The 27,315-nt window shown below is 45.2% G+C and overlaps 1 protein-coding gene across 5 annotated transcripts in view; it reads left to right on the top strand.

The window, feature by feature from the left end:
* TNS3 (tensin 3) overlaps positions 1 to 27,315 on the top strand; it is a 251,267-nt gene that overhangs the window by 205,648 nt on the left and 18,304 nt on the right. For all 5 annotated transcript variants that reach the window (XM_086614502.1, XM_086614501.1, XM_086614505.1 and 2 more), the window contains one exon: positions 25,257 to 25,428. In XM_086614502.1, the coding sequence (XP_086470628.1) occupies positions 25,257 to 25,428 (172 nt within the window). The remainder of the gene's footprint in view (positions 1 to 25,256; positions 25,429 to 27,315) is intronic.

The following is a 27,315-nucleotide window of genomic DNA, read 5'->3' as shown; positions in this document are numbered from 1 at the left end:
ACTCTCTCAGCCTGTCTCCATAGCAGAGGTGCTCCAGCCCTTGGATCATCTTCATGGCCTCCTCTGGACCTGCTCCAGTAGCTCCATGTCCTTCTTGTGCTGGGGATTCTAGAGCTGAACACAGTATTCCAGGTGGGGTCTCAGGAGAGCAGAGCAGAGGGGCAGAATCCCCTCCCTCGACCTGCTGCCCACGCTGCTTTGGGTGCAGCCCAGGACACAGTTGACTCTCTGGGCTGCCAGCGCACAGTGCCATGTGCAGCTGCTCTATAATCCTACAGATTTTTTTTAAAAAAAAAAAAGAGAGAAAAAGAAGATAGGCTGGTTAGGTGCTTCAGCCATTAACGTTGAAGAGGTGATCAGTGACACTAGTCACTGTCTCCTCTTCCTCCCACCCTGGCTTTGGTAGCAGGATTTCCATCTGGACAGGAATGCTGTGATCGCAGAGCAGAACGAGCTTTAAGCCATTTCCTGCCCTGTTAAAATTGCGTTGGAGCATGAGTCACATACTGGTTTGGAAACACTTTCTGGTTTATGCTGTGTTTCACCTTCTGTGAAAGCATTCACATTGCTCTTTTTTGTTGGTTTTACTGGCTGACTTTTCATTCCGTGTGGGGGAAGTGCTGACTGATGAGCAAATACAAGAACTGAGACCGTCCCTCTAGAAAGGGAAAGTTAACAGCCCTCTCAGAGACGGGATGGCACTGTCTGCGTTCTCCATTTGAACCAGCATGCTGCTGGAAAGTTACATGGAGTCTTCTGCTTAAAATAGCAAATGTGAATTAAGTTTTCTTACGGGGAAATGAGTGTCCAAGTGATGGGGACCCTAAGCATTGAAACAAGCTTCCCACTTTCTCTGTCACTCATTTTGTCCTCCTGTTTTAAAGGAAGGATAGATCTTGTGATGAAAATGCTGGCCTACAGGAATTCATATGTAATAAGGTTTTTAGTTTGGGACATCTTCAAAGTTTCTTACACGTAAGCCTTCCATCAGTGGTAGCTCAACAGGTCTGACTACTCCTCAGTCTCACACTAGCACCATTAATCAAGTAACTGCTGATAGGTTCTCCTTCAAGAAGATCATAGAATCATAGAATGGTCAGGGTTGGAAGGGACCTCAAAGATCATCCAGTTCCAACCCCCCTGCCATGGGCAGGGACACCCTCCACTACACCAGGTTGCCCAAAGCCTCATCCAACCTGGCCTTGAACACTTCCAGGGATGGGGCATCTACAACTTCTCTGGGCAACTTGTTCCAGTGCCTCACCACCCTCCGAGTGAAAAATTTCTTCCTTATATCCAATCTAAATCTCCCCTCTTTCAGTTTAAAGCCATTGCCCCTTGATCCTGTTGCTACACGCCCTTGTAAAAAGCCCCTCTCCAGCTTTCCTGTAGGCCCCCTTTAAGTACTGGAAGGCTGCAATAAGATCCACCCTGTAGACTTCATCTCTGATTTGAGACACCTCACTTTAACCCAGTCTATCTACTATTTGTTTGGTCTTGACTCACTTTTCTTAACACTGTGAATTTATAAAGGAAACCACTACCTTTTTTTTTTTTCAAAAGGAGTTATTAACTGCTATTAAATGAGGAAAAACCTGGAACCAGCAGCAACACAGAAAACAGCACCTGCATACGGTCCACTAAAAACTCTCTTCACTGTGTATCTTCCCAGTTGACAACCGGTCAGTAAAGGACAGAATGACCGCAAACCTTGTGGCATTTTCAGAAAATTGTAAAGCGTGCTTCTTCCGCGTGCTTTCCGTGCAGAACAAAACATTTGGGGAGGGGAACCCAAGAATATAAGGGTGATGGGTACTGAGCTTTTGGAGTTACCACCTTTAGTATGTTCTTGTTCTCTGTAAAAATGAAGTTTTGCGTGAGATGCTTGCCATCACGATTAGTGAATTGCACCAAGATTATATGGTGAGCACTTACAAGTAAACTTTATAATCGGGTTAATCCTTATTGTCTGGCTATTGCTTACTTATTTTCAAAAAGTCTTGAAAAATCACACAGTTCCTTTCATAGCCTTTGGAATTGTCAGTTTGTTTTCATTTATTTTTCACCTCCTCCACTCTTCTACCACTTCCTGGTCTGAAAATCTGGTAAATGAGATTTCTCTAATATATATATTCTCTAACATATATATATTAGAGAATTAATTAGTGTAATTAATATACTTTATGTATAATATTATATAATTTATATAATAAAAATATATTATATATATATAAAAGATCCTCCCCCAGTGACTTTAGGATCCCTGAGGGGCTACAGGTACATTGAATTTTTTTCCCCTCCATTCCCAGAAGGTTTGACACTGACTTAGCACTCGAAATGGGAAAAGTGGGAGAAAATTCCTGGAGTGGAAAAAACTACATATGTGTGTAAGGAGAGAAACAGCAGGAAGAAAGCTGGGGAGGAGTTGCTCTAGCTGGGGCCGAGGGATGTAATGGAGGTATGTTAAGAAGAACTAGCACAGAAAGCAGAATAGATTCTTGGGGTTTTTTTCCAGTCCTTCGTCAAAACCTGTGTTAAAAGCACAAACTCTAAGTGGGGTGTAAATAAAACGAAGTCTGAATAGTGCTGCATCTGTAGCATTTAAAGCAAAACTATGTGAAGGCAATCCGAGTCTTTTGAGCACGCTGCTAGTTTGTGCCTGCTATTGTCAACGTTGGATTTCGTGGTTCTTCTCAGTTTGTGTCAGGGCTCTCTCAATGTTTTAAGAATTTGTCCAGAAAGCTTCAAGTATAAAGTAAATGAAAATTAAATTCTTTGCTGGGAGATGATAAAACAGCTATGAAGATAACATAGTGCTGCAGGTGAGATGTTCTGGATCTGTGGAATGGTCATTGGAATCCCTGAATTGATCTGTGTACCGGATAAACTCTATAATAGATTAGACTTCTTTATAAGAAGATGAAATTCCGCCATGTGAGTTTTATCACCTTTAAAAAGCCTGAAAATTTTTGCGATTTCTTGTTATCACTTACTGTAGTCATATTTTTGTTTACACTGTGTTTTTTTCTTTGAAGATAAATGGAGAAGGAGTTAATGAAATGTCTAAGAAGGTTAAGGGAACATTCATTCAGATGGCTTTAATTACAGGAGCCAAGATGAGCTTTCATTTGTGTACGTTTTACCCACCAATATCAGAAAGTTGAATCATACAAATGGCAGTAAATTTTATGTTGTGTTTATTTTGTTATTAAAACTTAATTAAAACTTTATTAAAACTGATTTTTTGTTAAAACTGTATTAGAAGAGGTGTGGTTAGTAGGTCGAGAGAGGTTCTCCTCCCTCTCTACTCTGCCCTGGTGAGACTGCTTCTGGAATATTGTGTCCAGTTCTGGGCCCCTCAGTTCAAGAAGGACAAGGAACTGCTGGAGAGAGTCCAGCGCAGGGCCACAAAGATGATGAAGGGAGTGGAGCATCTCCCTTGTGAGGAAAGGCTGAGGGAGCTGGGTCTCTTGAGCTTGGAGAAGAGGAGGCTGAGGGGGAACCTCATTAATGTTTATAAATATGGAAAGGGTGACTGTCATGAGGATGGAGCCAGGCTCTTCTCAGCGGCATCCAATGATAGGACAAAGGGAAATGGATATAAGCTGGAACATAGGAGGTTCCGCTTAAACATGAGGAAGAACTTCTTCCCAGTAAGGGTAACAGAACACTGGAACAGGCTGCCCAGAGAGGTTGTGGAGTCTCCTTCTCTGGAGATGTTCCAAACCTGCCTGGATGCGTTCTTGTGTGATCTGATCTAGGTGGTCCTGCTCTGGCAGGGGGATTGGACTGGATGATCCTTTGAGGTCCCTTCCAATCCCTGACGTTCTGTGTTTCTGTAATGCAAATATTGGAATAAATGATGTCAAGAAAAGGTCTGTTCTTGCTGAGTGCTCAAGCACCCCTTTGTATTGAGGGTGGAGAATAGCTGCAGCTCCTAGTTTCCTAAGATGGGATGCATTAGATTATAAATCCATTCTACATTTGATCACAGCAAAACATTATCTCAAGATTAGCAAGATATTTTTTTTGTTCTGGAAAACAGTGGGAGTATTTTAAAAATAGCTTGAGATTAGACATGTGGCTTTCTTTTTCCATTCTTTTTGTTTCAACGCTTCCATGTCCTGTCAAAAGAGTGTATTACTAATACCTTTCATTCAGTGCTTTTGAAGGGTGCCCGCTGGTTGTCATTCTCTGCAAACTGACTTGATGCCCAGTTGGGAGACGACACACTCGGAGTTGCTAAAGCTGCCTTATATTAAGGTATGCGTAAACTGGGCGTTTTAATGAAGGCTGAGACCTGGGTAAGCCAGAGGGACCTCACACCGTGCTCGCATCCCTCGACGTTACACGGTCAAGCTCAAACACTCAAAACCAGCCAATGTTAACGAAAATGCTTCTCCTGTGCTTAGATTTTTATCGCTTTTATCTTACCGTTTATTTCTCTGCCTGAGTGGCAGCCTAGCAGTTTGAAAACTCTGCCTGCCTGTGTTTGGTTGCCACAAATGTTTTGGCGATGAGCGTATTGTGAGGGATGTTCGAAAAAGAAGACAAAGTTGAAGAAAACAAAATAGAGGATGTTGAATATGTTCAAAATATGTCCTCTGTATGCAATATTTGTTCTAGAAGTTTCATTCAAATTTGTATTTGCTCTGTCAGGGATCATGCTATGCAGCCTGGGATCATTGCTGAGCACCGGAGTCGGCTTCCCAAGTAGGTGCACTGAGACTCGTAAATACCTGCATGTCAAAGAACTGTTCTCAGACGTCATTCAGGAAATTGGTGCATTTTGGCAACTTCAGGTAGTCAGTCTGAGAGGAGAAGCAGGTCAGAAAAGGCCCAGGGGTTGCTGGAGGAGAACACCAAAGCAAGGGAGGGTTTGCACTGAGGCGCTGCAGTCTGGAGGAATCCTACTGCTACTCCCGGCGCCCGGTGCTGAGGGCTGCGAGCTCAGCGGGCATCAGCATGGCAACCGGCTGAGCAAATAGCGTGGCCTCAATGCAGTGACACTGTGTGTGGTCACTCGGGTCTTGACAGGACTGTACAGCCATGCTCTAAAAGCCAGTGGCGTTTACAAGTGGGAGTGTCTTCTCCGGTTCCCACCAGCTGAACCTAGCTCCTAGAAAGTTTCTAAATCACATCTAGAAGGAGGAGGAGCTTTTTCCATGCGAATCTACTAGCCAGTTAGAGTATTGATATGCCACAGGAGAGGTCCAAGGTCATCTGTCTCCCTCTTCTGCATGATTATCATAGAATCATGGAATAGTTTGGGTTGGAAGGGACCTCAAAGATCATCTAGTTCCAACCCCCCTGCCATGGGCAGGGAACCCAGCAGGACTTGAACCAGGCTTTCCTATGCAAGTCTGAAATCTGTGATTCTTTTGAGCCAAATTTCTCTTTCTGGCTTAGTTCATATACATTACTATTTAATACAAGTTAGAATAATAGAGCAGGCATCTCACAGGAAGAGAACTTGAATTCAGATCTGTGACCTGATTTAGAGGAGGTCCTCTGAGTAGGAGAGAGGATGTAGGGCTAGCTGTGGGACTACTTAGAGTCTGTAAGTGTGAAACTTGCGTAAAAGTAATCCTTTGGTCTGGAATTATCAGCTTTCTACAGTAACATCAGACCTTCCGTCTGCAGTGTTTGTTACCCAGCCTTAGGTGACCAAATGAACCCTGATTCTTCCAAAGCTCACGTTTCCCATCTATTACTTGGCAAATCCAGGCTCATGCCCTGGGGGCCTTTGAATTCCATTCAGCAGCAACGCAACTGAAAGCTTACATCCTTCCTGTAGCTCCAGTCCAAAGGCATTTTCTCTTGGGAGAAAGCGGTAGCATTATCTGATATTCATTTATTTACTTAAGGATTATTTTTTTTGTTTGTTTCCCATCCAAGATAACTGACTGTACTTGGAATATGCACCTAGTAGCCGAAAAGATGATGGTATTTGCAAAAGTGCTGAACACAGTTTGTCGTTGTCTTCACTGGTATCTATGAGAGCTCATCATTTCTCAAATTCAGGTGACAAAAGAAACAGTCTCATTCTGAAGTTGTAAATGCCAAAAAAATGCGGTTTACACAATTAAATTATGACACAGGAAAAGATGTGTTTATACAAGCTTTCAGTGTTGTAACTTTGGATCGTGATGAGGATGAGCCTCTTCACTTAAACTTGAAATACACCATGATAATTTACTGGTGAGTGGTGGTGGTCTTTTTTTTTCCCCCCCTTTTTTTTTTTTCTTTCTCTAGGAACCAGTGGAAAACTGATTCCTTGAGAGGTTTCTGAAGCACTGAGTTTTAGAGAGTTTGGTTTCTATTTTTCCATTTCAGTGGGAGACAGCCATGCATTTCCCCACATAAATCAGTCATTTGACTGATACCTATCTATGTATATATTCATTGAAGTATATATGAGTAGTATCTTACACATATATAAATAAAGAGAAGAATCTGAACCTGAGAAGTAGTCCACCACTAATTTTTGCTTGTTCTGAAGATGCAAGAGATAAGTCATTGGCAGGAATTTATTAGCGGTGTAACAGAAATACAGGATCATAGAATCACAGAACGGTTTGGGTTGGAAGGGGCCTCAAAGATCATCTAGTTCCAACCCCCCTGCCGTGGGCAGGGACACCCTCCACTACACCAGCCATGTGTGTTGGATGAGCAGGCAGTTTTGGCAGATGTGGATTGTTTCCACACGTACCTGTTGATGCTAGTTAGCAGTACACATGGCGTTTTGGAGATGTTACTAGTCCTTTTGTCTGGAAAAGCTTAAACTTTAACAAAAAAACATGGGAACAACTACTTCCCTTGCTATGATTACATGAAACGAGCTTTTTTAAATTTTCCAGGGTGAGGCCTCCTACTATGTGACATGGCACTCTGTGGTGTGCCAGAGTTATCCATGTAATTTGAGCGAAGACTGAAGGAGAAGAAAGCTCCAAGAACTGAAGTACAGCTGCGAGCACATCTTTTCAAAAAAATTGAAGTCTTAAAATGACCCTGGTTTTGGGTGCCTGGGAAGGTCTGGCCTGTTGCAAGAAAGCTGGAGAGGGGCTTTTTACAGGGGCATATAGTGATAGGACAAGGGGCAATGGCTTTAAACTGAAAGAGGGGAGATTTAGATTGGATATAAGGAAGAAATTTTTCACTGTGAGGGTGGTGAGGCACTGGCACAGGTTGCCCGGAGAAGTTGTGGCTGCCCCATCCCTGGAAGTGTTCAGGGCCAGGTTGGATGAGGCTTTGAGCAACCTGGTGTAGTGGAGGGTGTCCCTGCCCATGGCAGGGGAGTTGGAACTGGATGATCTTTGAGGTCCCTTTCAACCCAAACCATTTTATGATTCTATTCTATGATTCACAAGTCAAAGATGTTCTGTAATTTCAGAATTACAGATTTGCCAGCGTTGAGTGAGGACATAGAGGAAATCCACATTCAGTCCTACTTAAGTGTTTACAGTCCAAGGGCTGTCCATATTGCTCTATGGTGTTTTAAGACGCTCTTCTCTCTTACGTAACTTCTCTTCATGTTTATTACCTCTTGCAGAAGAGGAGAAAACTAAATTAGTCTGTTTCTCTATGCCTGAGTTAGGCGTGCTGTTTCATGAAGCTATTCATATTCAGGCATCTAGTAGACAAAATCTGAAGCGCACTGTCACTTGGGATTGACTCCCACGTTTGTCAGTCGTGGCAGTAGCAGGGAAATGCGAGCCGTTTCTTTGCGAATTGTGGAGTTTGCATCTGAGGGCCATGGCGTAGCCACCCTTGTCCAGGGTTTTCTGTTGGAGAGTGGTGTGTGTTGCGGTTCAAGCCCTGTATTTTAAGCTTCTTTGGCTAGATCTTGCAGTGTGATGGTTCTGATGCAACTGGGAATCTCGTGCACTTCACCGGGGAGAACTGTACACAGCCCTTGCTATGTGAGTAAGTACTGCCCCTTGGCAGAGGGTGAAGGACCTGGTCTTTGTCTCTGTGCTGTGCTGGACACAGCTGCGAAACCAATTCTCCTTGCCAAGTAACAGACCTCCTTTTGGGATGGCGTTGTCTCACAAATACTCACCCAAACCCAGCCAGTTGCTCACCTGAGACATCCAGCACCCCTCTCCTCTTCCTAACTCTTGCTTCTGTGCTGTTGTATACAACAAAATTTCAGTCTGGCCCTTTATACCTCCAGGCTTTAGAGTTTCAGATTTTTATTTTTTTTTTTCTTCCCTGGAATTTATCTCAGCTGGTTGAAACTTTGACCATGTGACAGAAGGACAAACAACAGGTGAGTTTTTGTGTTGAGCACCTTTTGTCATTAAAAGTGTTGATGTCAGAGAGGTTTCATTGACGAACAACCCCCTAATTATAACGAAGTCTGATTCTATTAGAAAGCTCAATGCAAAAAAATAACAAAGGATGAATTTGATAAAATGCTGACAAAACTCAAGCATGTTAATTATTTTAATTACTTGGTTTCTACTTGCATTACATTCATATGTGACTTTGGAAATGAACACTTACTTCTCACTTAACCCCGCCTTCATGTGATATCTCAGACCACTGTTATCCCCTTGGTTAAATGTTACTATCCTTATTCTCTTCTAATTCAGCAAGTGAATTTAGCTGAACAACCAAAGCTTCCAAAGACTTGAAAATCAGGAAGGAAATGGGACATCCGAAGATTTCCTGTGATTACAGTGCTTTTTAATGCAGAGCCAGGAATGCTCTCTATGGAGAGCAATTTTCTCTAATAATTATTATTTATAGGATTTTTAAGACTGTGTTCAACTGCATTTGTCTCTGCCAGGAAGCATCCACAACGAAGAGGAAGTGTAGTTGTATAATAAATCAATCAAAGTAACTGATGGCAATTCTGGGGCAGCGATTGTCCCTCGTTTTTTTACTTGATAGTATGGTGTACATCACAACCACTCCTTGCTGTTGGAGTCTCCTGAGTGCAACCATTATGAAATGGTTTAATAGAAGCAGCTGCTATGCAGAAGATCAATGATAGGAGTGGATGTTCTTGTAAAGGAATAGTTTGATTTAGTTTATCTTTTGGTCTGTGGAAGAAAGCAAAATTCCAGTGCATTTACCAGGCTATAATCAAGCCAATTTGTATATTGTAAAGCTATCAAAAGGGTTTAGTCCAGATGTTCAAAATATGTTGCTGTTAGAAATGTGAAAGCAGTTGAGTAGTTCGTTACAGGAAAGCTTTAAACACTCGTATTTGTTTCTGTCCATATCAAGTAATTTCCTATAGACATCCTTTCAGAAAATCCGGTGCCCTGGGACACTGACGAACAATCCGAAGGAGGAAATGTGCTGCCCGTTGTGGCAGGGCTGTTTCCACTCGTTTTCCTGACCCGGGAATAAAACCTTCTCTGAACAATGATGGGGTAATGTTGAATGCAACACAGAAAGGTTGCACGTGGTGTTTTGTGAAAGAAATCTTGGGAAGTGAGTCAAACTTTATTCAGAGCTCTGGATGCTAAATTTATCAGAGAGCGTTGAGCCAGTTAGGCATTATAGGGCAGCTAGGCTTTGGTCCACGTTAAAAAAACACTTATGGTTGTGCGCTGGCAGCCCAGAGAGCCAGCTGTGTCCTGGGCTGCATCCAAAGCAGCGTGGGCAGCAGGTTGAGGGAGGGGATTCTGCCCCTCTACTCTGCTCTCCTGAGACCCCACCTGGAATACTGTGTTCAGCTCTGGGGTACCCAACATCAGAAGGACATGGAGCTGCTGGAGCGGGTCCAGAGGAGGCCATGAAGATGATCCGAGGGCTGGAGCACCTCTGCTATGGAGACAGGCTGAGAGAGTTGGGGCTGTTCAGCCTGGAGGTGATCTTATTGCAGCCTTCCAGTACCTAACAGGCCTACAGGAAAGCTGGAGAGGGACTTTTTACAAAGGTATGTGGTGACAGGACAAGGGGCAATGGATTTAAACTGAAAGAGGGGAGATTTAGATTGCATATAAGGAAGAAATTTTTCACTCTTGAGGGTGGTGAGGCACTGGAACAGGTTGCCCAGAGAAGTTGTGGCAGCCCCATCCCTGGAAGTGTTCAAGGCCAGGTTGGATGAGGCTTTGAGCAACCTGGTGTAGTGGAGGGTGTCCCTGCCCATGGCAGGGGGGTTGGAACTGGATGGTCTTTGTGGTCCCTTCCAACCCAAACCATTCCATGATTCTGTGATCTGTCGCTTCTCAGTTCCGTGTCCTGTGTCTCTTCAAAGACACGAATCCATGAGGTCGAACGAGGTGCTGGGGGAACTGGGCATCTGCTTAAAGGAACCAAAACCCGAAAAAAACAGGCTGCGGCTCGTGTGCCGGGAGTGCGAGAGGGGCAGCGAGCTAATACTCCCCGAGGTGCCCCCGCGCATCCCGGCACCCAGCGGATGATGCGCTGGGAGCGGCGCCGGGCGTGCGCGGGGAGAGCCGCGGGGGTGGGGGTGGGATTCAAATTGGAATGAGGTGGAGTCAGCAGAGCCGGAATGCTGTGACCGGGCAGTCCGGCTGAAGAGCGGGTTCGCGGTCGCCGCCGATGCCGGCGGCCTCTTGGCGCTGAAGCGCTCAGGCGCGGGGGAGAGCGGACGGTAGCGGAGCTGGCGGCGGCGGGAAAGGGCTTTTCCCGGGCCGCGCCGCTCCCGCGGGCTGCCCGCAGCATGCGGCGGCTCGGCGGGGGAGGACGCAGATCTCGCACGGCCCCTGCTCCGCCGGAGAGCTTCTCTCCCGATGGCTTCCATAGGTGGGTTCTCGGTTTCCTGCCCTCCCTCTCCCTCTTTTTTTTTTTTTTTTTTTGTGTGTGTGTGTGTACGCGCGTTTTCCACAGTCTGAAACCCCCCCCGGGAGCGGTTTTTTGTTGGGTTTTTTTGGGGGGCGGGGAGGGGAGCTGCTTTGCTTGCAGACCCTGGGGAAAAAAAGCCGCGGGGCAGGATGATGACTTGTGCGCTTGTGTAGCAACATTTAGAGTCCGCAGAGGAACCGAAAAGCTTCGCGGAGAAGGAATTTTGTCAGGATGAAGTTTGTTGGTTTTGTTTGTTGTTTTTTTTTTTTTCCCCCGAGGGCGTAGGGTCGGGTTCACGAGCTTTGTGGGGTTATTTTTCTGCTGAGGAAGACTTCTGAGCTTTTGTGTATGGTGTTTTGTGTTTGTTTTTTTTTTATTTCGAAGTAGAAGAAACGAGGGCTGCCTAGAACATCCGTCATTGCTGCCTACGTACAAAAACTTTGTCTTTGTCCAGGCTGATTCTTTTTCCTCCCTCGAGGAGCTTCTAGTAACGCTCTAACAGCCTTACGTTTCCTTTTAAAAGCACGAAGAATGAACTGACTTTGTAAACATAAGTCTTTCCCGAACGAGGAATATCACATAGTTTTCCTGCTTAATGAGAAAACCAGTGTGTTGTGCCACTAGCGCCGGCAGAGTAATTCTTCTAATTCAGGCAGCACGTATAAAATATTCTGGCTTTCTTACTCCAGATCTGAATTTTCCATCAAAGTATAATCCAGCCTTAGAGCAGCCAACTATTGCATAGCGTGCTGCGCAGGATACACCGGAATGCTTTAAAGAGCCCAGTTCTTACGGCCTTAATGCAAACAATTTTTCTGTTCAGTAAGGACTGCAACCCTAAAAGGAGAGTCCCTGAATCGCAGTTCCTAAGAGACAGACCAAGAAAACACCTAATAACGTCACTTCTCAGTCCTGTTACATGGTACTGAGCAACACCAAAGATAAACTGGACTGAGTTGGGTTTTACCTGTTTCAATTCCAGATTATTAAAAGAAGCTTCTGAAAAATCCGTTCCTTTTGTGGGTTTAAAATGAAAATGGTTTAGGTACACTACTTCAAAACTAAAAAGCAGCCCTTGCTTTTGGTGTTGAGGCTGGGTTCCACCACTGGTTACAGGCAGGTGACTCCAGAAAAGTGTGAAAAGGTTGAAGAAGGTCACATTTAGGTAGAATTTTTCTGACAGTAGAAGAGCAGGACCAAAATGAGACTCTTGGTAGAAGGTCCAAACATCAATTTGGTTGCTTCCATTCCTCCTACTAGGTGAGTACTCTTCAGACATCAAAAGCTGCGTACTTGGATCTCTCTGGTACCCGGTGGCACCAGGGAACTGGACTGAGATAGGAAAAGAGGGGTTCAAACTCCCTCTTTCCCTCTTCTTTGCCTTAGGAAGAGTAGATAGGGTCATTCCACAGAACTGAAAATTTCACTGGTGGGTCTCGGTCCTCGCTTTCCGGGAACGCCAGGAAGTCAGACCTGTCTTTGTTCACCCAGTATTTGCTCCAGTTTGCCTCCCCGACCCCCACCCTTGCCCCCTTTGCATTGGCTTTGCAGTGGATCTGTCTTGAGACATCAGTTGCATGTTCCAGTTCAGCACAGACAACCCAGACCTGCATCTCCCGTGTATCAGGTAATTTTAATAGCTGATGAACTTTGGAGCACAGGGCAGACGTTTTACTCTTTCTTTTCTTGAAAGTTGCTTGATCTTTCAAGGGATTCTGCCTGAAAAAGTAGTGCTATTAATTTTGAAGGTGCCAATTTGTACACTTCTGATTCCTAGGGGTGTTTTTTCCCCTCTTAAAACTACTGCAATTTAATTTTACAATTTGATGAAGGTTGTTGTGTTCAGCAGTGTGAATATCTGGAATTCCATTATGAGATAACCCACGATAAGAATGGAGTTGTCTGTCTCTAAAGTCACTTAACTAATTTGCTGTGAAAACGTAGCGCTGGCATGCTAATAATTATATTCTACGTGTTTTGGTGGATTTGGTTTTGTTCAGCAGTGGACGACCTGGTGTACTTGATGGCAGAATAGTAGTGCTCTTGTTTGTGCATTATGGACTGACAGTGGCTCTCTCCTGAAGAGTGTTTTAATAAATGTCACGTTTTATGTTTGCATGTGACCCCCATGGCTTGGGGAGATGCCTCCGCAGCCGATTTGCATTCCTAAGACAGCAAAGCTATGCTTAAAGTCAACAGCAGAGCATCTGCAAGATCTTTTAAAATACATGAGAAGACATGTGCAATTGATTGCTTTAGTCCCCGGGGAAGTTTGTTTCTTTTTTTCTTTTGTTTTTCTGGGACTATTTGGGAAAATAAAACAAATTAGTATAAGAAAGTCCATCAGAAAAGCGCGATAAGAATGCTACTGCTTTGAAGATGCTGTATTGCAAATTCTGTTCAGCAAATGTTGCATTTTGGTATTTTTGAATGAATGCACAATACCAAGCGACTGTAATAAGGGTCTGTCAACGGAATGGCCATTTCCTCAGTGGACAAGAGGCTGGATAGGACAATCTTCAGGGCAGGGCCTGTGGGTGGGGAAAGTGGGGTCTGGTAAACCATCCTTTTGATACTTATCCCTGGACAGACAGGGGCAGGGGTTAAGTGCAATTAATTCCCTGATACTAGGGTTGCCTGGAGATAAGCTGACCCCTGGCACAGCTTCAGAGGCTGCATTTGTCACTGGTGGGAGCCTCTGTGGGCAGTTATGGGAGCGAGGAGCTGCTGGGACACAGGAGCATGGCAGGGTGCACCCGCTCTGGTCGTACATCCTGCCAGTGGGCCAGAATCTCCCGTGGAGGTGGCGAAGCTCCAGCTTTGCTCACCCAGAGCTTGCTGGGGAGGGCTGCTGTGCCAAGGGTGTTTCCTCAAGGGGCAGCATGGAGGATTTACAGCCCTCTTTAGGCATATGGCAAGAACATTTTTTTTTTTTTTTTTTTGATTCTAAATACATTTGAAAGGTTCCCACAACACATTGAGCGCTTTCTAAATGCACACAAGAAATCATGACATGAAGTTAGAAGCCTTCAGTACTGCAGTGTGGCTTACCTCTAATTACTAGCAGTTTGGGCTTCTGACTGTTGAATGTGTTATTTCTTCCACCAAATAAATGTCTCAGAAATGCTTTACCACCTCTTCAGATTTGCTGATTTATTTCCTAGAATGTCAGATGCCACATTGTCGTGTTTTCTGTAAGAGCCAAGCATGTAATACGTACTCCACTGAGATCCTGCTCCATCCTGTTTCATGAAGCAACTGAAGGTGACCTTCCTAGTGCAGAGAGGTTGGTATGTGGATGGTAGGGCCACCATCTTCATAGCTTCTCCAGGTTCAGCTCAACTGAATTGGTTGCGGTTGCTTGTGAGAGAGTTGATCCACTCAAACAGGCGTTAGCAGAATCTTCTTCAAGCAATAGTAACTTTGTCTTTTCCTTCACAAGCATGAAAAAAAACTTGTTATATTATATCTGTTTTCTACTGTTTTGTTTTTTTTTTTAAAGTGGGGGAGCTGCGGGTGCCTCTGTGGTAGTGCATGATTTTGGCTCATGTTCTCCTTCTGAAGGAACGCAGGTGATTGTGAAGAAAAGTTTATGGATTTGCATAAAAACCAATAGATTCCAGGCCAACAGAGAAGCTGCCCCTGTTCCATCCATTTAAAAACAAAACAAAACCAAACACATAAAAAAACCCCGAAACCCTAAACCCCCCTGATTTATCCCTTAACTGCATGCCCTTTTTTTCTGTCAGTGTGTTAGATCAGTGGTCTCCAAAGTGGAGTGTGTGCACCCCAAGTGATGCACAGGATGATCTGTTGGGGTGTGGGAAGAAAATATTAGAACTTCAGTAGTACATATATACAATTCATAATTAAATAAATATATTGGGGATGTGTGTTCAAAAATTTATTGATGGGGTGTGCAACTTAAAAAGTTGCGAAATGACTGCGTTGAGCTCTTCTGCATGAGGAAATTAGTGTTACCGTAGAAAAAGAGAAGTGATATTTGGGAAGCACCTCTGGGGGTGTGTAGCCCAACCTGTGTCTCAGAACAGTAGCATCACAAGTATTGGATCCTGCTTTTCTGAGTCAGGAAAACTCCTCCTGATGGAGATTTCACCACAGCTCTGGTTAACCTCTTCCAGTGTTGCAGTGCCCATAGCGACAAAGCTCGTTCTGATTTCTAGTGAGAATTTCTGAAGAGCTTTTTGTTTCACTACTGAGAAGAATTTGGCTCTGTTGTCTCTTCTGGTTGAGACCCTCTTCTAGTAGTTTCAGGTCACTTTTAGATTCCTCACCTAGTTGCTTTTCTTTTCCGGACTAAACAATCCCAGCTCCATCATCTGTCATTGTGGGTTGTGTGAGCAAGGCCCCTGGTCATAGAATCATAGAATCATTTAGAACCACAGAACAGTTTGGGTTGGAAGGGACCTCAAAGATCATCCAGTTCCAACTCCCCTGCCATGGGCAGGGACACCCTCCACTACACCAGGTTGCTCAAAGCCTCATCCAACCTGGCCCTGAACACTTCCAGGGATGGGGCATCTACACATTCTCTGGGCAACCTGTGCCAGTGCCTCACCACCCTCAATGTAAAAACTTTCTTCCTTAGGTCTCATTGAAATTCTTCCTCTTTCAGTTGGAAGAGATGTTAACTTCGTCACCTTCCACTGGATCCCTTCCAGTTTCTCGTGTTCCTGAACTGGTGGCCTAAAACTGTTGGGTTTTTTTTATTTCCTATTAATCTTAAATCAAATTTCTGTTGGTCCAGTCCTCAAGTACACCGGGGTCCTTATACTCGTTATTGCCAGTCTTAAAGATGGGCTTAATATTATCCCTTTTCTAGTTATCAGTGTGGTTCAGTGAAGCAGAATCATTGGTATGGACATTAACCCTTATTTTAAGTTCTCAGGCTTTCTTAAGAAAACTGAAAAGGTGGATTTCTAAATTTCTGGTGAATTGATAATACTCAGTTGTGGGAGGGGGAGTTAATCTGAGCAAAACAGGATCTTTATGCTCTAGTTAGTATGTCTTTGTTTTTGCTGTCTAAGGTGAAGTAAAAAGCAAATAAAAACTGTGTTAGGGTTTTAGGATTATATTTTTTCTCTAAATAAATCAGAGTTTTGAAAAAATACTGGTAAAAGCAGGGGTTCTGTTGCTATAGTCAAAGTCAGTAAAATAGCCAGCTAATCTTATAGCATAAAATCCAGTTAATTTATAAAATATGCTTGTAGAAAATGTTGCAGACTTTTATGCTTGCTCTGAGGCAGTGAAGACTTTATATGGCTTGGTGACTATGGTAGGCCAGATTGCAAGGTGCTGATTCAGCATTTGGTAGCTGCAGGTTTTGGTAAGCTAACGATGACAATCGTTATCTCCGTTTACAAGTTGTTATTTGGAAAGTTTCTTAACTGTCGTGGTTTTAGGCTGATCCAGCAACTAAAACTCACACAGTCTCTCCCTCTCCAGTAAAGTAGAGAGGAGAGGAAAAAAAAAACCAAAGGGACTGAGGGTTGAGACAAGAACAGAGGGAGCACCCACCAACCATGGTCCTGGGCAAAACAGGCAGAGCTTTTCTCAAAGCAAAACAGTTTATTAATGATTACTTAGAAGGACAAAGGGAAACAAAAACTGATTACTTGAGAGGACAGAAAGAAACAAAACCAGATCTTAAAACCGACACCTTCCCCCCCCCACCTTCCTTTTACTCCCGGCTCTACCTCCTCCCCCCAGCAGCACAGGGGGCAGGGACTGGGGGAGTGCAGGTCAGTTCATTCCGTGCTGTTACTGCTGCTTCTTTCTTAAAGGAGAAGGAGTCCTTACACCCTTTTCCCCTGCTCCAATGGATCCGCTACCCATGAGGAAAAATCCACAAACTTCTCCAACGTGAGTCCAGCCCACAATCCTTCCCCACAGATTGCTCCGGTGTGGGCTTTACCACAGTCTCGGGTACTTAGGGAGCTGTAGCCACTCGCTCCGGCGTGGGTCGTCACGCAGACTCCAGATGCCTTTCTGCCTTGTCGTGCGTCCCAACACGACCATCCTCAGGCTCAGGCATCTTCTCCCCACGGGCTGCGAGTGGGTCTCTGCTCCACCGAGGCCGTCCTGGTTGCAGGGGGGCCGCCTGCTATCTCACCATCAGCCGCAGGGGAAACTCGGCTCCGGCACCTCCTCCCGCTCCATCCTCACTGACCTGCTGTCGATGCGGCTGTTTCTCTCAGATCTCAGTCCTCTCCAGGTGAACTCAGCCCAGTGGGCACCCCGGGAGTGGGGTGCCCCCGAGTTCCCCAGCTGGCTCTGCCGCTGCCATTCTCCGTGGGCAGTGCCGGCCCGACGCAGGCAGCTGCCCGGCCGGGAGCCAGGGAGCGGGGGCAGTGCCCTCCTCCCTTCTCTGCTCGATCCTGGGCAAAGCACCTTTTCTGGTCCCTTTGTCCTGACTTAAATAGGGCAATTCGCAGAGGCGCCCTATTGGCTCAACCCCGAGGGGGATGGCAGTCTGATCTGGTGGCCAGAACTAAGCCTAACCCGGTTCCAAAACCGGGGAGGTCACAGGGACCAAAAAACCCCTCTCCTGCCACCAGAACCCCCACCCCCTCCACATCAAACCATGACATTAACAGATACCTTTTTTTCTAAAATATAAACCCTCCAAATCTCTCCTATCAGAAATGCAAAGAGCATAAAGCGATTAACTTCTTGAGGACAATGAACAGGAAGGTGTTTTGTCGCTGCCTGGGGTCTTTGGGGGTTTTGCTTTCAGTGCGTGTGGCTTAGGTCAGCTTACTTGTTTTAGCTCTTCTCCACCAACAGAAAGAGTAAATTATCTGTTGTTCTCAGAGCTCTTTGAAGCACTTGAGAAGCAGTGGTGGAAGCTGGCTAGCAGCCACATCCCAGGGCAGTTCAGCCCTGAACGAGAGGTGGAACAACTTGTGTTGGAAGGGATAGCGTATGCTATGCAAAAGAGGTAATAAAGTTAGTCCCTTCCCTGGCAGCTGAAATTATAGAAGTCAAGATCTTAAAGCATCTTTCACTGATTTCACATAGTCTATGGAAAGGAAGGAGCAGTGGGACTAAAGTTGATGGGTTTCATGGAAGGGAATAATTTGGCTCACTGTATTTTTGTGAAATTGGAAGCAGAGTATAGCAAGTGTAAAAGGTCGACGTTTCAGTAAAGTCAGTAATTTGCAGACTGCCTGAAAGCAAGAGAGAGTTTCAGCGTTTTCTCAGCGTCTCTCACTCATTTTGGTGCCTTAGCGTTCGGAAAAGCAGGAGAGCGAGCGACAGGGAAGATGACTACCCTGTAAGAACCTTATAAATGCTAATGGACTTGGAAAGGATGACTACCCCATAAGAACCTTATAAATGCTAATGGACTTGGAAAGGTGTTGGTTTGTAAACTGGTTCAGAGGGGCCACCTTGCTGCCTCCTTTCTCCTTGTGCAAAGTTTTTAATTCTGGCCTTCTCCATGAGCTCTGTAGAGGTTGCTGAGGACCTCCTTAACTCTGCCACTGCCAGTTCTCTTGTTAGCACTGTCGCTGCTGGAGGGACTCTTCTGCCACGGAGCCAAGTCCCTGTGTTATGAAATCACTGATTCCAGGGTTTCTGGCCTTACTCAGTAGCAACAGCCTCTGCTACTCCATACGTGCACTGTGCAGCTGAAATTGTGGGCTCCTTTTCACTTCGTCCACCCCAGTTAGCTGCTATTGGATGTTGCATGTCAGTACCCCTCCTCCACTGAAGCTCTCTTCCTTGCTCCAATTTTTTCTTTGAAACTATGGTTTTTCCAACTAATCTTTCTGTCAACATTGCCCTTGCTGAAGTGTTGTTAGCTATTATCTTCTCACAAAAAGGACTAGAAAGACGGGAATGTATGAGAAGCTGCTAAAACACAAGGTATGAAAGTGTAATGATTGCTCCTTTCACTTCCCTGGCATTGTTGGACAATCGTCTCCAAAGCTGTGAGGTGATTTTGCCCTTCAGCTGCAACAAGAAAGAGGAAAAGGAATATTTTTGCATATCTGGACCATGACGTGAGTTAAGCCACTCTGGGTTTTTTGGTGGATTTTTTTTTTCAGGGTTCCTTTTTCTTTTTTGTTTTAACAGATTTAGAGGATTAAAATACAAATCAATCTATAGCATCTTACTTTATGTACCTGTGGACGAGGCACATCCAGGAGTTTCTTCTTGCAACTGAAAGAAGCTTGCAGCTTTTATTTTGACCTTTGCTGCCAAGTGAGACAGTAGAAGAGCAGACTGGATATTTTTCTGCCTTTTGTGTGGGCGCAATAGTACTTGTTTTCTTCCCTGAATGTCACTTTTCCGCAGTGTGTGATGCAAAGAGTCCCTCTCTGTTAGGTTCTGCCTGTAACGTTGATGATCAGTGATAGCAGGTGTAGATACACAGGTCTGACCAGGGTGCATGAAGAGACATGAATGATCCTGGTTTTGTCGTGTCACTTCTTGAAGTAGGGAGCTGCACCTTTCATGTGGTCAGTGTTCTCCTCACAGATGTAATGGTGTAGGTTCAGTAGGGGCCTGCGGCAAGAAGCACCAACGCAAACATGCCAGGGCAGTTCGTGCCACGCATACAGAAATCCTGTAGAAACTTGAGATTGCACTGAGTTAACAATTCTGTGAGCTAAAGGGTTAACAGCTGATGGGGTGAGTGTGCACTCTGCATCAGACAATAGAGAGGACATAGCTGAAATATTCAGTGAGCTGGTTTTTAATTGGAATATAACAAAGCTGCTTTCATGGGAAGTGCCTTTCAGATACACTTGTTTCTAGGCTGGGAGGAGCTGTGCAAAGTTTGCGTTCTTCCTGCAGGTTACGTGCCAGTGGCTTTTCACTCTCACTTGAGTATTTTACACCTCTGAAAATTTGCTACCAACAGAAAAGTTTCCTCTGGGAACGTGACAGCGTGACAGTGGTCTTCCCTCCCCCTGCGTTTGGTGTTCTGCTGGTAACAGCAACAGCCCAAGGCCTGAAACAGGGAAAAATCAAGTCTTGGTCCATTTCTTCAAGCAAGTGCTGTTACTGGTGGGGGAAGGAGAGGACTTTGCTTTAAGATGATCTCTTGTGCATGTAGCTGAGACTGCGTTAGAGTGGGAGAAGTCTGGTGGCAGGGGAACAGACATAGAGGCCAGAAAACAGGCATGGATACGGCATTAAGCTCGTGGTCATAATTCCCGTGCCTGCTGGGAGTGCATTAACCTTCCCCATACAGTAGCAAGAGTCATCTCCACCTGAACTGGGAAGCATCTGCAGGTTGGCGTGATGTCTGTTGCGCTTATGGTACCTCCATCTCCCAGGTGCTGCTCTCTGTAGGTGTGTCTGCCCTTAGCCTGGCGGGAGGGTGTTCCTGGGAGGCTCCAGATGTGCAACGTTGGTGTGACCCAACCTGCCTTCAACTGATGGGCTTTTTCTTAGATAATCATTAAGACAAAGTAATATTACCGTATTATTGTAATATATTCGTATGTATATTCGTATGTATCGAAATCATCGCTCGAGGCTCAACATGAATAATAATTGGGCAGTTAACCTCTATAGTACTTGCGTACACCAGTGCCGTTGATTTCAGTAGGAACATGGCCTAAATCATGGGTTTATGGAGCCATCTTTTTCTGACTGTCCGCACCAGTATCGGAATGTCTATAATACATCTGATCTATCAGGTGGATAACAGATTCGAGTTTCTCCAGCTGTTCCACACCACACGCGTTTCTGCAGTATTTCCTTAAAGTTTGCTTTTATGGCTGGCACGGATGTAGTAGCAGCAATTTTGTAGTTGAAGCAGTTTTCTGGTGTTTCCCTCATCCCATTAAATGTTTTCTTCCCGGTACAGTATGTGTGCTATGTGAGGAATTCAAATGGGTTTCAGTCAGGGCACTGATTTGCAGGTTTTCTTATCTCAGGCATGGCTTTTAAGTACCTTGCACCCTCCTCATCCAAATAATAGCAGAGCCAGGCTCTGCCCTGACTTGAAGGGAAAAGAGGATTTATTTAGACTTGTTTCAGTGGTGCCCACAGAAATAATGAGAACCTTCCTCCTTTTGACATTAGAAAGATTTCCCGATGGAAAAGATGTATTAACACCAGTTTAACTCTTTGTAGGACTGGAATTGTTCAGTAACTTGTGTGTTTTTTCTCCCTCAATCTTTCGAGTGTATCTACTCAAGAGACAGCAAGTAGAGATTGTTTCATCTGTAATGGTCTTACTGGGTTCCAGTCCTGCAAGCGTTGAGGTCAATGGAACTATTCAGGTGCGCAGGCATTTGCAGTGTCTTAGTGCCTGGCTTTTTCTGTGGTTGAAAATAGCCCGTTGCTTATGTGAATAGATGCTGGATTGCTTTAGGCTATACCAGAATAATTAAATGTAATCCTCATTACAGCTTGACTGGTTATTAAAATGTACCTGTAAAGAAGAGGATTAAACTGTTCCTGTATAAAGCTCTTCGGTAATAGCATCCACGTTATTCCTCATCCAAACGTGTCTGTTTTAACTATATCACGTAGTATTTTTGTCCAGTATAATGAAGTTGAACATAGTTCTGACTTGAATTAATTTAAAATCCAATTACTCCGATGCTATTTGCAGGCTACTAGAAAAGAAAAGTGTACAGTTGCTTTACTTGTGTGTCTGTGTGGTGTGAACAAAGTCACGCCTGAAATGTGTAGCAGTACTGGTAGCTCAACCCCGTGCTGCTCTGTGTTACTCAGCTGCTTTTCAAACCCAGTCCTGTCCGTTTCTCCTCATGGGAGCAGAAGAGTGAGAGAAGACTGACTCCCTCATCTTCGTTCCTTCCCACCAGGTTTTTATACAAGTGATGATAATAAGAAATGCTTCTATAGGTATGTAGGGGACAAAAGGAAGTCCAAGGAGAATGTAGGCCCCCTCCGGAAGGATACTGGTGCTCTGGTCACCCGCGACATAGAGAAGGCTGAGGTACTCAATGAATTTTTTGCCTCAGTCTTCACTGATAAAGCCTCTTGTCTTACCACCCAAGCTGTGGAAAGAACTAACAGGGACTGTGAGGATGAACCACCGCCCACTGTACTTGAAGAGCAGGTTCGGGAACATCTGAGGAACTTGAAGGTGCACAAGTCCATGGGACCTGATGACATCCATCCACGGGTCCTGAAGGAACTGGCGGATAAAGTTGCCAAGCCACTGGCCATTGTATTTGAGAAGTCGTGGCGGTCTGGCGAGGTCCCCGATGACTGGAAGAGAGGGAACATAACCCCCATTTTTAAAAAGGGGAACAAGGAGGACTCGGGCAACTACAGGCCGGTCAGCCTCACCTCTGTGCCTGGCAAGGTCATGGAGCAGATTCTCCTGGGAACCATGCTAAGGCACATGGAGAGCAAGGAGGTGGTGGGTGACAGCCAACATGGCTTCACCAAAGGCAGATCGTGCCTGACCAACTTGGTGGCCTTTTATGATGGGGTGACAGCATCGGTGGACAAGGGTCGACCAACGGATGTCATCTACCTGGACTTGTGCAAAGCTTTTGACACTGTCCCGCACGACATTCTTCTCTCTAAACTAGAGAGGCATGGGTTTGATGGATGGACCACTCGGTGGATAAGGAATTGGCTCAATGGCCGTACTCAGAGAGTAGTGGTCAACGGCTCGATGTCCATGTGGAGACTGGTCACGAGTGGCGTCCCTCAGGGGTCCGTGTTGGGCCCGGCCCTCTTCAACATCTTTGTCGGTGACGTGGACAGTGGCATGGAGTGCACCCTCAGCAAGTTCGCCGATGACACCAAGCTGTGTGGTGCCGTCGACACGCTGGAAGGGAGGGATGCCATCCAGAGGGACCTCGACAGGCTGGAGAGGTGGGCGGCCCGTACCAACCTCATGAAGTTTAACCAGGCCAAGTGCAAGGTCCTACATCTGGGTCATGGCAATCCCAGGCACAAATACAGACTGGGCGGAGAATGGATCGTGAGCAGCCCTGAGGAGAAGGACTTGGGAGTACTGGTGGACGAGAAGCTCAATATGAGCCGGCAATGTGCTCTTGCGGCCCAGAAGGCCAACCGCGTCCTGGGCTGCATCAAGAGGAGCGTGGCCAGCAGGTCGAGGGAGGTGATTCTCCCCCTCTACTCTGCCCTCGTGAGACCTCACCTGGAGTACTGCGTCCAGTTCTGGAGTCCCCAACATAAGAAGGACATGGACCAGTTGGAGAGGGTCCAGAGGAGGGCCACGAAGATGATAAGAGGGCTGGAGCACCTTTCCTATGAGGACAGGCTGAAAGAGTTGGGGCTGTTCAGCCTGGAGAAGAGGAGGCTCCGGGGTGACCTTATAGCGGTCTTCCAGTACCTCAAGGGGGCCTACAAGAAAGATGGGGAGAGGCTGTTCAGGAGGGCCAGTTGTGATAGGACAAGGGGTAATGGTTTTAAAATAGAGGGAGGTAGATTCAGATTGGATATTAGGAAAAAATTTTTTACCATGAGAGTTGTAGAACACTGGAACAGGTTGCCCAGAGAGGTGGTGGATGCTCCATCCCTGGAGACGTTCAAGGCCCGGTTGGATGAGGCCCTGAGCAACCTGATCTAGTTGGAGATATCCCTGTTCCTTGCAGGGGGGTTGGACTAGATGACCTTTGAAGGTCCCTTCCAGCCCTAACGATTCTATGATTCTATGATTCTATAACACCTCTGAGCCTTCTCTTCTTCCGCCTGAACAGTACCAGCTCTTCTCAGCCCCTGCTCCTCTGAAAGGTGCTCCAGTCCCAGTGATGCTGCAGGCATCTTTGTGGCCTTGTGTTGGACTTGCTCAAGCAAGTCCATGTCTCTCTGGTACCGGGAAGGCCAGAAATGGGCACAGAGCTCCATTAGTGCCCTCATTAGTGCTAAGCCGAGAGGAAGGAGGAATGATCACCTCCCTTGACCTGCTGGCAATGCTCTTTCTGAAGCAGCCAGGACACGTATGTTGACCACCTTTGTCATGAGGTTGCATTGCTGGCTCGTGGTCAGCTTGCTGTCCATCAGAACCTCCAGGTCCTTCTCTGCAGAGCTGTCTTCCAGCCACTTGGCCCTCAGCACATACTGGTGCCTGGGATTATTCTTTCCGAGGGGCAGGAGTTTGCATTTCCCCTTGCTGAACTTCTTCAGATTCTTCTTGGCCCCGTTCTCCCACTTGTAAATGGCAACACAGCCATCTGGTTTATCAGTCGCTCCTCACAGTCTTCTGTTGTTTGCAACCTTGCTGATGAAACTTTATCCCATCACCCAGGTTGCTAGTGATGGCGTTTAACAGCATTGGCCCTGGTACCAATCCCTGGGGTGTAATGCTAGTGGCTTCCCTCCTAGTGGACGTGGTGCAGCTGCTCACAAGCCTCTGGGCACAGCCAGTCAGCCAGTTTTCAGTCCACCTCACCGTCTGCTTGTCTAACCCATGCTTTCCAGCATGTTGTGAGGGTGTTACGGGAGACCGTGATAAAAGCCTTACTGAAGTCAAGATAAGCGACATCTACTGCTCTTCCCTTAGCCACTAAGCTAGTTAGTTCACTGAAGAAGGCTATCAGGGTGGATAAGCATGATTTCCCCTTCATAAATCCATGCTGACAACTCTGTCATCTTTTCTTTCATGTGTTTGGAAATGGTTTCCAGGGTTAGTTGCTGCATCACCTTCCCAGAGACTGAGATTAGGCTAGCCAAGCATTCAGTTCCCCAGATTATCCTTCACGTCCTTCTTGAAGACAGGAGTGACACTTGCTTCTTTCCAGTCTTCAGGAATTTCCCCCAGTTGTTGTGACCTTTTAAAGATTATGGAGAGTGTCCTTTCAGTGATATCAGCCAGCTCACCCATCTCTTGTGGGTGCAACCCGTCAGGCCCCAGTGGACCTACGTATGTCCAGTTTGTGTAAGTGCTCCTTGGCTTGGTCCTCCTCCACCAAGGGTGTTGTCCTTGATCTATATTTTTCCGGTGGTCTCAGGGGCTTGAGATTCCCAAAAGCCTGTCTTACTGGTAAAGACAGAAGGGAAGAAGGTTTTGAATACCTCAGTGTTTTCCATGTCATTTTCCACCAGGTCCCCTGCCCCAGTCAGCAGTGGGGGCTGAATTGATGCTCCAGTTCTCTATAATTTTGGTGTTTAGGTGCACGCTGACAGTGCGTGTGGTCACACAGGACGCTTGACTGGCCACATCTGATCAACACTGTGGACTGCGGAATGCGAAACAGCTTGGAACAGACGGGTCTGTTCTCATCTCTGGGGCTAGAGAACGTACCCTGGAGAAGCGATGGAAGTTCGAGTGGTGCGGTTCCCTAATCTTTATTCCCTCTGTCGTTTGTCCTGCTGGATGTTTTCAGCAATCAACATAATCTTGTGAAATAAAACGTTCCTGTTCAAATGAGTAAAAACTCTTCTTTGTCATCCCGTTAAGAGAAAACCATATTGTTTTATAAACGCTCCTTTCAGTACAAGGTCCGTTAAAATGCCAGTTGTTTTTTAACTTGACTTTCACTTTGTTTCCTTTGCTGCAGAGTCTCGAAGCTACACGGAGGCCATTAACCACTCTATGGTGATGTCCGACGGCGCTGTGGGCACCAGCCCTGCTTCGCTGAGGGCCAGCGTGCCGACAGATCCCTCCTTTCAGCGCTGTTTTGCATCCTCGTGCACTGTTTCAAGTAACAGTCCTATCCCAGGGGCGGAAAGGTAGGAAAAGATTTCTCCTACCTTATTGTTTAGTTCTCATAACTATAGTTTCCGGCAAAGATGCTACACTTGCATCTTCATTGCAGAGCGTTTGTCCAAGGATGTTGAGTTTGGTTGTGACATTTAATGATGATATTGTCCACCAGCTGGAACTTACCACGTGCACAGATGTTATTTGTGTGTCAGGGACACAGTTAGCTTTGAAGATAAATAGGAATACAAAAATGAACGGGAATTTACTTTATGATGTGCTAGCACAAGCTTATACATGTTTTCCTGTGTGCTTAACAAGCTTCTCTAATGTCTTACCGAAAAGCATGTCATGAAATTTCACATTGGAGAAAGTTGTACGTTGAGAGAGAGGGAGCACTCTTCTCACTGCAGTGCGTGCCTTTCTGGTCAGTCAAATGTCAGAGGATTATTTTTTTGGTAGTGAATAGCTGACTGCCTTTCAACGGCTCAGCAGGCCGAGAGGTGTTATTCTTTCGTGTTTGTGTTGTGGTAGACACATAAGGTTCTGGACCAGAGCTTGAATAGTGTAAATCTACAAAGTGGTCCTTATCCCAAGGAGCTTACAGCGTAAGATGAGAAATAGCGAGGGTCTCAGGTTACTGTTGGAAGGTTCAGAAGACCTTGCAGAAGGTCAGAAGACCTTCTGAGGACCTTCAGAAGAAGGTTCATGAAGGGTCAGTCATTAGCTGTGCCCTGTAGTTACTTAACAGATGAGGTGCTGTGTTACAGCTGATGAGGTTTCCTTCTCTGTAGCTTCACAACAACATTCCGTTGTGGCTAGCTATCCTATTCTTGTTCTTGGATAATTGGCTCCTTTTTCATGGTAAGTATTTGGAATACTGTTGGTTGGTGTGTCAGACTCTCAGGGAGGACTTCAAGTATGTTGATACCTATTTATCTTTTATTTTATCTTCTCATCTGGTTTATTTCATTTGCAATCAGTACTCGGACTGTGAAAGAATGTTTTCGTTTTGTGATTATGAATGTGAATCATAAGACTAAACAAAGTACGGTGGTATTTTCTGAGGGGGAGGCCGTGTAACATTTCATTACGAGTGGATATGAATTAAAAGCTTATCAGGCACTGCAGTCCTTATGAAGTTTACATTCCTACTTCAGACTTTATCTAGAAAATTTTGTTCCCTTTTTTCTAAATGTTTTTTCTATCATTTTTCATTTCATCTAGCAGACAGCTACAGATGTGGGTTTTTTTTTTCCTTACAATGATGTCCCTTCCATTACATTTTCTTCCCTTCCATTTCTTTATGGCCCTTCTACTTTGATCTGTTCAAATCTACTGGTATCCATTTCCGCAGTTCCCTTTTAATTAAAAATTCTTACTTTTTTAAAAAAAAAGTCATCAGCTTTTTTCACTTTGCACTCACAATGAGTTGTTTTCTCTATATTTGGTATTGCTGGTAATGTTTTCTGGCTACAGTCTAAGGGCATTTCACTTTTAAAAGCAAGGAGGCAATTTAAACTTTTATCAGAAGCTTAGTTTGTCTTATTTAGAAGGATATTTTTTTATTCTTCACTTGAGCAGGTGGAATTGCTACCCAGTAGAAAAATCTAATGTTTGCTGTTGAAATTCTAGCAAACAAAATTATTCCATCATCAAATAAATTAACCATTGGCCCTGCTGCCCTTCCTTTTTTAATATAAATTATATTAAAATGGAACTGGTCTAAGAGTTGGGTCTTATGGATTGCGTTGTTATCATAGTTATTCATTTATTGTGTTGAGGTGCACAAGTACCTCCTTAGCCCATTTCTTTTCTTTTTTCTTGTTTGTTTTTGTTTGTTTTTTTTTTTTCCAAATGAACGTAAGAGACTCTTCATTTAAGGACTGCTGTCCTTTTCTTCCATAGACCTCTGC

This window comes from Tauraco erythrolophus, chromosome 7 (genome assembly GCF_009769465.1).
Source record: "Tauraco erythrolophus isolate bTauEry1 chromosome 7, bTauEry1.pri, whole genome shotgun sequence".
NCBI classification, from domain to species: Eukaryota; Metazoa; Chordata; class Aves; order Musophagiformes; family Musophagidae; genus Tauraco; species Tauraco erythrolophus.
This window is presented reverse-complemented; position numbering and strand designations above follow the sequence as displayed.